At 31.7% G+C, this 12,560-nt stretch overlaps 1 protein-coding gene across 3 annotated transcripts; it reads left to right on the top strand.

Moving 5' to 3' along the window:
- The first annotated feature begins 2,579 nt into the window (after window positions 1-2,579).
- On the top strand, window positions 2,580-11,564 carry LOC106776027 (probable LRR receptor-like serine/threonine-protein kinase RFK1). Of its 3 annotated transcripts, XM_014663323.2 has the most exons (24): window positions 2,583-2,970; window positions 3,271-3,445; window positions 3,589-3,660; window positions 3,811-3,879; window positions 3,966-4,037; window positions 4,158-4,229; window positions 4,343-4,414; window positions 4,509-4,580; window positions 4,667-4,738; window positions 4,841-4,912; window positions 5,022-5,093; window positions 5,890-5,958; window positions 6,203-6,268; window positions 6,933-6,995; window positions 7,090-7,137; window positions 7,526-7,569; window positions 8,106-8,494; window positions 8,565-8,763; window positions 9,240-9,392; window positions 9,591-9,709; window positions 9,810-10,020; window positions 10,204-10,441; window positions 10,531-10,681; window positions 10,797-11,564. In XM_014663323.2, the coding sequence occupies exons 1-24, from the start codon at window positions 2,877-2,879 to the stop codon at window positions 11,169-11,171; spliced, it is 3,039 nt and encodes a 1,012-aa protein (XP_014518809.1). In that variant the 5' UTR covers window positions 2,583-2,876; the 3' UTR covers window positions 11,172-11,564. The 3 variants fall into 3 exon arrangements, with proteins under 3 accessions (XP_022642550.1, XP_022642549.1, XP_014518809.1); XM_022786829.1 differs by lacking the exon at window positions 10,797-11,564 and having other exon boundaries at window positions 2,580-2,970; window positions 10,533-10,681; XM_022786828.1 differs by lacking the exon at window positions 3,966-4,037 and having other exon boundaries at window positions 2,582-2,970.
- Window positions 11,565-12,560: the final 996 nt, after the last annotated feature.

The following is a 12,560-nucleotide window of genomic DNA, read 5'->3' as shown; positions in this document are numbered from 1 at the left end:
TTTGGTTTTACGTTAATTTCAAAGATTTGAAAAATATATTTGTATTTATTATAAATTTTGTATTTAGGTTTTACTATTTCTAACTTTAAAATGTAACAACTTATAATTTTTTTTAAGATTTAAATAAAAGATAAAAAATAACAAGCTAATTATTTAAAAATATACCACTAATATATTTATATTATTACTAAATAAGTATAAAATATACATTGATTATAGGAGTTTTTGAACACACATTAAATGAGTAGAAAAAATTCGACGAGTTTAACAATGATAATTTTGTCCACACACACTTATTAGATAATTATAGAAAAAATTAGACAAGTTTAATGCTATATATTATATGAGTTTATCTATATACTAATTAAATGAGTATAACCAAAAATATTAAAGGAACCATTTGGTTCATTAATTAAAATGAATATAACAAAAAATATTAAACAGATCTTGTAATAGATATTAGACCAATTTGTCAACACACCATTTAGATTAGTAAAACAAAAATAATTAGACAAGTCTAACAATATACATTAGACTAGTTTGTTCGTATATTGATTAAATGAGTATAACAAAAAATTATATTAGTTATTTCATTCATTGATTAAACAAACATAACAAAAAAAAATCAAACGGGTCTATGAATGCACTGATTAAACAAGTCGAACAATATACATTAAACGAATTTGTCTACTCACTAATTAGACAAGTCTTGCAATACACATTAAACGAGTTTGAATATACATTGATTAAATGAGTTTAACAATACATAGTATATGAGTGTATCCATATACTTATGAGACAAATCTAGCAATATATATAAAAAGAGTATTGACTAAACGAGTCTAGGAATACATGTCGGAAAAGTTTTTTCATACACATATTTATTAGACGGGTATTGCAAAAAATATTACATGAGTCTAATAATACACATTAGACAAGACTGTAGATACACTAATTAGAATAGTATACAAAAATATATTAGACGAGTCATTTCATATGTTGACAAGTTGTTGATAAATTTATCATACTCAATATAACAATAAACATTAGATAATTCATATATTGATTCGACGAGTTTAACAATATATATATTAGACAAGTTTTTTCACATAAACGAGTTTATTAATACACATTAGACGAACATATCCATTCACTAATTAGATTAATTTTGTAATATACCTGTTTATACAATAATTAAACAAGTATTTTTTAGATGAAACATAAAATAACTTATTCCATACATTATATAAATATAATAAGTAACATGATGAAAAAAAACTCATTCAATTGACTTAAAATAGTTGAATAATATTATAAGATATATTCACGATATCATATATTAACAAAATATTATATTTGTGATATCATTATAAAAAAACATGTAACTACATTTTGATATGCTTATTTTATAATATCTTTCAATATTATATATATAAAAAATATAATTAACCAGATAAAATATTATATTATTTTTATTATTATATTAATTTATCATATAAACGATAAATTATTATATTTTTTGATATTATTGAATATTATCAATTTTTATAACACATAAGAAGATAAAAAATTTTATAAATACATATCGTATTTATAAAAAAAATAAACATTTTTTCATATTCACTAATATAAATCTAAATTCTTCTACTTATTTGAGCGTGATAGTACTTTATATAGATTTTCTCCTTTTAAACAACAAAGGATTTTATTCCAGCCACAAATAACATTCATAAAAAAAAATATCAAACAACTAATATCTTGCCTGACAAAAAAATTGGCGCTCTGACTCCTGACAAGAACAATTGTAAATATTTTCATCGGTTTATATTTAATATATTAAGACTCATGAATTGTGTAAGAACCTCTTTTTTGCACGTTGAATTGAATACCATATCCGGAAAACAACTGCATTCTAGAGTTGAAAAATCTGGTTTAGTCTATAGCATCCTCGTCACCATTGATTAATATGAACTTTCAGAGGAAACACCCCTACTTCAATATCTTTACTTTTTCAGCCCCTGAAAACCATGAAACCTGGAGTTCAACCTCGTTTGTTGAATTATTGCTTCTTTTTCCACTTCCTTGCAAGTGTTTTTCTTCATGGTATTATCAATTATACCTTAAACTTATTCATTTCATTTTTTTTAATTAATATCTATTCAAATATATTAAAATAAAGAAGTATTTTTATCAAACAGTATACGTCAATAATACATAGTAATAAATTTTAATATATTAAAATACCAAGTTATAATTTTTATCGCCTACTACAATCATTTATTGATTTTCGTCATAATCTGTTTACCGACTTTAATGTCTATTTTCATATTCATATTTGAGTGTACTAGCTGGGTCCGAAATTATCATACTTTTCCATTTTTAAAATTTACTCCAAAAGAAATATTTTTTTTACAGTACATTATTAATATTTGTAGTGACTTCTTGTATAAATTAATATAGTAATTGTTCAATCATCTCAATTACTTTATTCTTCGTATTTATTGAAAGTGTGAGTATTTTAATAAAATTGTATGAAAACATATATGTCTATCGTTTTTCTTATACCATTTGTACGAAAGGATACTTTAGAACGGAGGAAGTATAGAAATATCCACTGTTTAACGCATAAAGTTTAGCAAAAAAAATTCAAATCTATGCATCATCTGAAAAGTACAAACACGCAATTAATATAGTGACAGTAGTCTTTGACTCGGACTGTTCCATCTTCAGATCCATTGTCTTCATTCTTCAACTCAGTTAGGTTCCTTCAACTCAATTATTGCACGTAAGGTAGCTGCAGTGTTAGAAAAAATGAGCCTCGAATAGAGGTCATAGCTTAGCCAATCTGGTGGTTCTTTTTCACCCCTTAGAGCAACATGGGAGTTGCCAGTTTCTTTGTCTTCCTTTTTATTGCTCTAAGTTGCTTCCAATTGCTGACAGTTTCTGCATCAAAATTACCCCAAGAAGAAGGTATATTTAGTTTCATTTTTGCAGATGTGGAAACACTAAGGACTGGACCTGCTGAAGTTTTAGTTCAGCGTATTTTAGTAACCTGTTGTCGTAGTTGCTCATGATTTAAAATGAATAATTTATGGGTGAAGTTTTTATTAATAATTTATATCTATCCACTTTAATTTTCTTAATTATATGAACATTGAAACAGTATTTCCCTTTGGTTGGGAAGTTGTCCAGTTGATATTAGATTGACGTTCTAATTACTGCTNTTTAAAACTACAATGCTTATGGTTACATGTTTATGTTGTCATTTAGTTGATGCCCTTAGAGAAATTGCGAGTGCGATGGGATCGGCATATTGGAAATTTGATGCTGATTCCTGCATTATTGAAATGGTTGGACTAACGCAAGAACCACCAACTGAATCAGAGAGGAACATTGGTTGTGACTGCAGTTTTGAAGACAGTACTGTCTGTCATGTTGTGACGATGTATGACCACGAAATTAGTTTATTTTCCTTGTGTTACGTGTTTCCATGGTTTTAACTCTTGAATTTCCGCATTCAGTTATCTAAATCCAGAAGTAGTCTCAAATTTCTGTTTTAGCCCTGATGAACAACGTTTGTATGTTTAGGACTCTCAAGCGGCTTAGTCTACCTGGCACACTCCCACCTCAACTGGCCAAACTACCTTTTCTCCGAGATGTGTATGACCAATTTAAATAAGTTAATCGTTTTTTCTTGTTAAAAAAATTGTAATAGGTTCTTACAACTTGATTTGGTTTATTCCCGTTATGAACATCTTATAGTTCAGTGACTTATCTTAATATTTCCAAAAAACATTCCTCCATGGACAGAGATTTTGCTTACAATTGCTTCACCGGTTCAATTCCAGAGGAATGGGCTTCAATGAAATTAGCTTCGATGTGAGTCTGAGTCTTTTCCAACTACTGCAAACTTTTAGCTCTATCATTCTTATTTTGTTACTGACATTACATACAACTGTCTGAAGTTCTCTTCTTGTGAATCGCTTATCTGGGGAAATTCCAAAGCATCTAGGAAATTTTACAACTCTTACATATCTGTATGTTCCAAGCTCTAATTTAATTCATTCATATTTATCCTAGATATTATCAGGTCTATTGAAATCCTCAAGAATGAGGTATAACTTACTAACCTCTTCATTTGTCTTGTTTCCTATTAGAATGCTTGAAGCAAACCAATTTTCTGGTGCTGTTCCACCTGAGCTTGGGAAACTAATCAACTTGCAGACCTTGTAAGGCATCCCAATTCCTTTTTTTGTTTTCACTTTTTAGTATGATTATTTGATTTGATTTTATTTTTACTTTCTCTCTCTAACGATTTTTTTCTGCAATTTCAACACGGAAGGGTTCTGTCATCCAATCAATTGACTGGGAACTTACCACTTACACTTGCTGGGCTACAAAATTTGACAGACTTGTGAGCTTTGATTTTGTTCCTTTTCCTTAATTATAACCCAACTACGTAACACATACACTGCAGCTCATGCATCCAATTCATTATCACATTGCAGTAGAATAAATGATAACAATTTTAATGGAACAGTACCCAGTTTCATCCAGAGCTGGCAACATCTCCAGAGACTGTGAGATTCTACTTCCTTTCTTTGTTAAATGTTAAATCTTGTATTGTTTCTAACTTCACACTCTTACCAATGTAATACCTGTGAAGAGAAATGCATGCGAGTGGACTAGAGGGACCCTTCCCATCAAATATCTCTCTCTTGAAGAACTTAGTTATGCTGTGAGTATATCTTTCTTTTAGTACTTCGAATCATGGTACATTTTACGCTTCATTTTGTCTATCATATATGTATTGTAGCTCATGCTAGCCATGCTTATACAGAAGAATCAGTGATATAGAAAGTCCTGCGCAGGTTTTTCCTCATCTGGAAAACATGGCAAACTTGACTATATTGTACGTCTACTTGTGATAATATTTTGTCACGTTTCGTTTCTTAAATGGGAATATATATTCTTTCAACCAATAGTTTGAAGTTTAACGCAACTGAATTTTGTGTTTTAAGGATTCTAAGGAGCTGTAACTTATCTGGTGTTATACCTTCATACATCTGGACAATGAAGAATTTGGTGACTTTGTAAGTAAGCGTTTGAAGATTGTATACCTATAACATGTTTATTCCGTTTTTCTTTGGAACCAATGGCAGATCTTGAAATTTTTCTAAGCGTAGGCAAATAATGATTTACAATATTTCCATGAAAATAAAATACTTTAGGTTTAATGTTTCAGCATGGTATTATGTTTGACTTTTACCGTAGTTATAATGTGGGGTAAAGTTTCTTTTTTCATATGTTAGCAAATAAAATATAAATTCTTGTGGCAGCAATTGCTCCCATAATCCATAATGCGCATCCACCCCTGTCTAGCATTCTAATCCAAGGTTTGAGTTAGAAAGATAAATAATATGTACATCTACATTAAAAGGTAAAAGACAAAACAAAAGATTTTCTGTTGACTGAATTCTAAACAATACATATTTAAATCCAGTTTGAATATAGTAAGGCAAAAAGGCAATACAATGCAAATATCAATATGAGAATGAGCTGCGTATTTTTTGTTACAGCTTTAGAATCCGAAGTTGAGTAACTGTGCCAGGAAATATTAGTATAAATCTCTGTGATTAATCATATGTTAAAGGTTCAGAGTTATTTATTTTTTAAATACATAAACTACAAATCTATTTCTCAGGAGACACAGGAAAGAAGTTATGAATCTCCGGTGTATTAAGATTTATGAATCGGCACTGTACTTGTTATTGACTTGATTTAACTTGTTATACAAGCTTCTTATATTATTGTATGATTACATGTTTCTTTTAAAAGGGCATTGCCTCATTAAAATTGAAATTCTATATTTTCAAAAATTTATGATAGGGATGTCAGTTTTAACAGGCTCGTTGGGGGAATTTCATCAATTATAAGTGCAAGGCGTCTAAGATTTATGTAAGCATCTTACTCTAATGTATAATTTTGACTTAAAACCTAAGGGAGAAGAACTTATGCAGATAACAGATCTCTGCATTTGAAAGGAAGTTTTCTACTAAAGTGAAGTGAGATATATTTCAACCAATTTTCATGATTCCAGAATCATGAAATGTACGCAGTTTTTAATAATGAAACCGAATATTTGTTTTTATGTTCAAGTGTTGACACAATGAATTAAACAGTTTGGCATTGCTTCTGTTAGTTACCTAACAGGTAATATGCTTAGTGGCAATATACCGAATTCAGTCCTGAAGGATGGAAGTAGCATGTAAGTTTCTTGTGGTTCAAAATTCTTTATCTATATTAATTTTCTGCAATTAAGGTTTTACTCTCGTAGATTTGGAATGTTTAGTATAGCTCAATAGATTTCTTAGTCATTGAGTATGTGGTTCACTGCAGAATAGATTTGGCATAAAAAAATCACGATGAAATTATTTCCTGAGTAAAAGCAATTGCAGAATGTAGACAATACCCAGTTGGTTCATCTTTATTCTAGATGTATTTCATACTTTATATTTAGATATGATTTACTAAATCTACGTAATATGAGCTTGTAGAAAGGAAAACACTCCCATACAGAGAGAAACCTAAACTCAGTCATCTAATCTCAAAAGTTATTTAAAAGAACTGTGTAATTTTGGTTAAACACAAAGGGCAATACAACTTATATTCCTTTTTACGCTTAGAACATCTCTAATATAGAGATCTTATGAAGGATCTTACTTTTATATACTAGTTTTTTGGAAAAGATTGGAAGAAGGTGGGAACCATGATGGCATTTTAATATGTGTTCAACAATAGAAGATATTTTATCAGTAACTGGTCTTGAATGGTTTAAATTTCATTTTTTAGTGGGATTACCTAATTATAAACAGATTTGGACTTCAATTTATGGTTTATTGACAAAAGCTCTCTCATTGTGTTGGACACAGTGATCTATCATACAACAACTTCACTTGGCAAGACTACGAGCAACCTGCATGTCAGGATGGCATGTCAGTGAAAACATTTTCAATAGTATTTCCTTTATATTTTTCAAGTTTATATTTTTCTAAACTGAAACTTATTTCTTGTTGTTTCACTTAGCAGGAACTTGAATCTGAATTTGTTCAGAACCTCGATTCTGAAGAATAAGTTGTAAGACCGCTTCTCTAGTTTTGATTAGACAAGAAGCCTAATTGAAAAAATTATTTTCAAGAATTTAATTGGCATGTAGACCAAACAAGTGCTGTGCTAGTTCTGACTATTATGTTGACATCATTATTTCCCTCTACTTTAATTAATGAGAAAATGATATAGCAATAAGTTATTATAAATTTTCTTAGCAAATGCAAACAATACAGGATTCACACTGTCACATAATTTAGTAGTTAATGTATTTTATAATGTCCCACAAAACTTTTGAGGGAGGAGAATGTATGGAAAAAGGTTTGTCAAAGGATATTCAAACTTTTTTATAAGTACAGTACATACTAATTAATTTGTATTTAAAACTATTAAGGAATTTCTATTTTGCAATTGACAGAGAGGAGTATGTTCCTTGCTCCAAGAATTTCAGCTGTTCACGGTGTAAGTTATATTAAATTACATCATTTAAAAATATTAAACATCCTCTGTATTAGAAAATCTTATTGTACTTGACTAGATTATTCTCTATTGTTTAGAATATCATCACCCCTTTAAACTGGTAAGCCAGAAAATGCAAGACCTTAAAAAAATTACCTCGAATTAGAAGGATGAAGCCCAAAGATTCTTCCCAATCAGATGTGCACCTCATACTAGCGGTATATATATATATATATATATATATATATATATATATATATATATATATATATATATATATATATATATATATGGTTGGATCAATATGTACACGAGTGGAAATGTTGCTTAGTCAAATGATGAAAATTGTAAGGTGATTTGTGTGTAAATATGTGTATATGTAGCAACATTGAAATCAAAGTAAATGCATAGTACAAAATAACTCTTTGCTTTGTATGACAGTTATGTTGAATTGTATGTGAAATTTTGTACTGTAAATTTTCTTATTCTCTGTCAAAAAAAAACTCTCACACTATTTTAATTTCTCAAGCATATTTCAGTTTCAAGTTGTTTACATATTAACTGTGGTGGGAAGGATGTAAGGGTAAAAGATGATAGAGGAGAAAAGCTTTATGCCGGAGAAGGAGATGTTCAGGGTGGCACTGCAACTTATTTCTATAGTGATGATGATCACTGGGGATTTAGTAGCACTGGGGACTTCATGGATGATTTTGAGTCCCAGAACGTACGTTACATTGTATCTCTTCCATCTTCAAATCTGCCAGAATTATATAAAACGGCGCGTGTATCTCCAATTACACTTACTTATTTCCACAACTGCATGCAAAATGGGAACTATACTGTAAACCTTCACTTTGCTGAGATACAATTTACAAATGATAGAACATATAAAAGTCTTGGGAAGCGCATATTTGATATCTATGTTCAGGTAACCGATTTAACTAATGAATTTTACTTTAATTTCCAGATTATGAATTAATGCATTGACTTTGTCTCAGGGAAGAATCACTCGCAAAAATTTTAATATAGAGAATGAAACAAATGTTACTGAAAAACCACTGGTACTGCCCATACACAATATCAGCATCACAAATAATATCTTGGAGATTAGATTCTACTGGGCTGGAAAAGGAACGACTAGAATTCCTGATGTTGGAGTTTATGGCCCCCTTGTATCAGCTATATCTGTGGTTTCAGGTGAATACTACCCCATGGCAACGTAGGTGTAAATTTATTGTACTTGAATTCGAAGAAGGGTGTCACCGTCACAGTTTACGGTGTCTAAGTCTAACATCACTTTTCTAGAATACACTACTCTGTTACTATTGAAAAAAGAATGCACTTAGAGAAGAACAAGAGCATCATGAATTGGTCGTTCTGCTTTCATTTTTAAATTTGGTACGCCCTTTTCTGTTTCTTAAATAGCATTCTTCGTATGGCTTTCTTGATCTTCTTAGTAAAGACCAAATGAAATGTCTGTTTCTTGTCACTTCTTAGGTAAGCATACCTTATACTCTCAATATCATTTCTACATATATTAGTTGAAGGCTACACATTTTAGTATTGACAGCAATCTTATGAGTGGGATGACATTCTGTTTTTCGAAGCGATGTTATGAATATGATGGGTAGTGCTGAGTAAAATATCAGTGTGATACCTTATTCTTTGAACAGATTCTAGAACTTGCTCAAATGGAGAAAAGAAAGTTGCTGTTTCGATAATCATTGCCATTGTAGTCGGTGCTGTATGCTTAGTGCTATTTATGTCTGGACTCATTTGGTGGAAGTGGAAAGGTTTTTTCAGAGGGAAACCGCGAAAGAAAGAAGGTGAAGTATTATAAGTTGAAAGATTAATTCTACGAAATATCCATATGGGAGTGAGAATAAAAATTTGCACAAACTAATTATTTTGCTTTCAATCACTATTTTATTTATGCGGAGCTGATAAGTTTGAGGCTTTTGATTACAATAGGATATACAGATAACTACTGACTAATAGAAATTTCGCATGGCTTACATGGCCAGATGCAAAAGATGGAGATATTCAGGCAGGTAATTTTAGCTTGGAGCATATCAGAGCTGCCACCAATGACTTCTCTTCTGCTAATAAGATAGGAGAAGGCGGTTTTGGTCCCGTATACAAGGTTTTTAGACAACTTCGAAATAATTTTAATTTATTTGAATGGAATTTTCTGTTCATGCCTGGTACACTAGGTTTCTGGTAACCGGGATGCGACAATGCAGGGTCAATTGGTAGATGGTACTTTTATAGCGGTCAAGCAATTGTCATCAAAATCACGGCAGGGAAATCGGGAATTCATAAATGAAATAGGGTTGATATCTTGTGTGCAGCACCCCAACCTCGTAAAGCTTCATGGATACTGTGCTGAAGGGGAACAACTTTTGCTGGTATATGAGTACATGGAATATAACAGCCTGGCCCGTGCTTTATTTGGTCAGTCATTACTTGTCTATCAATTTCTTGATCTCATATATGTGGTCGTGTGAGAAGCTCTGTATGAATAAAAAATCTGATATTTACATATATTTCTCTATGCCTAAATTATTTCCCCTACAATCCCTCTAAAGGGGATTTCAGCAATATGTTTGTAAGGCAAAGGCTCCATGATCTCTGTAGGTAGTGAGAACCAACGGCTTAAATTGGATTGGCCCACAAGGTTTAGGATTTGCATTGGCATAGCGAAAGGTCTAGCATTTCTCCATGATGAGTCAAGATTCAAGATAGTGCACAGAGATATCAAGGCTTCTAATGTGTTACTCGATGGGGATTTGAATCCAAAAATATCTGACTTTGGCTTGGCTAGGCTTGATGAAACAGAGAAAACCCATATCAGCACCCGAGTTGCTGGGACTATGTAGGTTGCCTTTGCACTAAGCATACATAAATCTCTAAATATTATTTGCCAGTACCTAAATTTGCTTTTCCATTTTTTTTTGGTCGTAGAGGATATATGGCACCAGAATATGCATTATGGGGCCATCTTAGTTACAAGGCCGATGTTTACAGTTTTGGAGTTGTAGCATTAGAAATTGTTAGTGGGAAAAGCAATAACAATTATTTACCAGACGATGGAAGTGCTTGTCTTCTTGATTGGGTATGCTCAAAGCACCTAGCTGTATTTTTTCAATTATAAACCCATCATTCTTCTTTCCATTATATGTTTAAAGTTACTTAATCCTTCTAAGATAAACAATAATTGGTATTTGCAGGCATGTCAGTTAAATCAAGCTAAGAAATTAGTGGGGCTTGTTGATGAAAGGTTGGGGCCAGACCTTAATGAAACGGAATTAGAAAAGGTGGTCAGAATTGCTCTCCTGTGCACAAATGCTTCTGTATCTCTTAGGCCTACGATGTCTGAGGTGGTGAATATGTTTGAAGGAGAATTAGATATTCCTGATGCAATTCCAGAACCAAGTACCTACAGTGAGGATTTAAGGTTCAAAGCCTTAAGGGACCTCCATCAACATCGATCAAAGCAGAGTTTGAGTGGTAATTCATCGTCTCATATATTCAGCTCAGCATCTGGTGGTAATACTCACACTAGCAGTAATATTGAGGATCATTGTTCAGCTGACAATAGTTAGCTACCCCTGTCAACCACTTGGATACGCACTTACCAATTAGCAGTGGTTGCTCCAGATGTTTAGGCCTTGAAATTTTTTATCATCAACAGCCAGATTAAGCAAGAATGCTCCTCGCACATGCATATAACCTTCCATTTCCACTCACTGGAGTAGTTCTGTGCTTTCTGCAGAAGTCTCTCCAAAAGAGTACGAGAATATTTTTCTGTGTCACCTTTATTTTGTTTTTATTTTATTTTATTTTTTGTATTTTAGTAGTGTACAAATAGTTACTTCTAAGAGTTAAAAACTTTTTATGATGTTTAATCTATATTTTTTCTTTAGCCATTTTGACTTATGTAAATACTTTTGGTTTCTCCCGTGGTATATAGTTTTCTGCTTGGAGTCTCTCCCTAGTTTTACGCACAAAAATATGGTAAAAGCTTAATTCATACGCAATGTAAACTGCAATAAATTATGTGTTTCTAACGGATAAAAATGCGCTTTTGGTATGAACCTTCTGATTATGGGTGGCCACATTCCAAATTTTATCTTGTGTTGAATTTTGAAAAAGAAAACAAAAAGGGAAGAACAGTTGATTAACCCAATTAAATACAGAGAAAGTTGGATTTTGTTGCAACTAACCTAATTCTATTAACTTATTTTCTTCCATTTGTTATATTTTTTTAATCTAATATTAATCTTTTTATTAAATTCTCAATCATGTATAAAATGAATATTGAAGTCATACATTAAAAAAGTACAACATAAAGTTTATATAAAACAACTGAAATTGGGGGACTGATATTCTTGGAAGACAAACAGAAAGAACAAAACAATGCAACATTAAGAGTTCAAATCAGTCATTTTGCAGGAAAGCACTTTAGGGTATTCAAGAAACAAGGATAAAACGTCAACCCATCATTGTGAACCTAACTCAGTGCCTTGATCATAAGACAACAAGAAAACAATAACTCACGTGGGATCCAAATCACAGACTACGAGTTATACAACTACAACACACACCAAGCTAAACATAGAGAACACAGCAACCTGAAAACCATACATCAAATTATAATAACACTTAAGGGACACTTTGCTCTAAAACCTTAGATGCAACATTAACATGGTCACGAAAATAAAAAAAGACATTCTTAATTTTAATTACCATAGGTAGAAATTTTGTCAATTATGCCAGCCACCACTTCCTTACTTTCCTTAAGAGTCTTAATGCTCCTATTGAGACCGTCACGCTTCACAGCAACTGAAGGAGTTTCCTCAAACAATCTCTCTATTCCACCTCCACTAGGAGACACCGTATCCTTCAAAACCTCATAGCCTAGATCCTTGTTCAAAAGGTTGAAAATGCTGAATTGCAAATGCAGTGCAGTGTTGTCAATAAGCCTCAGAAGC

This window comes from Vigna radiata, chromosome 10 (assembly GCF_000741045.1).
Source record: "Vigna radiata var. radiata cultivar VC1973A chromosome 10, Vradiata_ver6, whole genome shotgun sequence".
Classification (NCBI taxonomy): Eukaryota; Viridiplantae; Streptophyta; class Magnoliopsida; order Fabales; family Fabaceae; genus Vigna; species Vigna radiata.
Note: the sequence above shows the minus strand (reverse complement) of the source record. Positions and strands in the feature narration are given on the sequence as shown.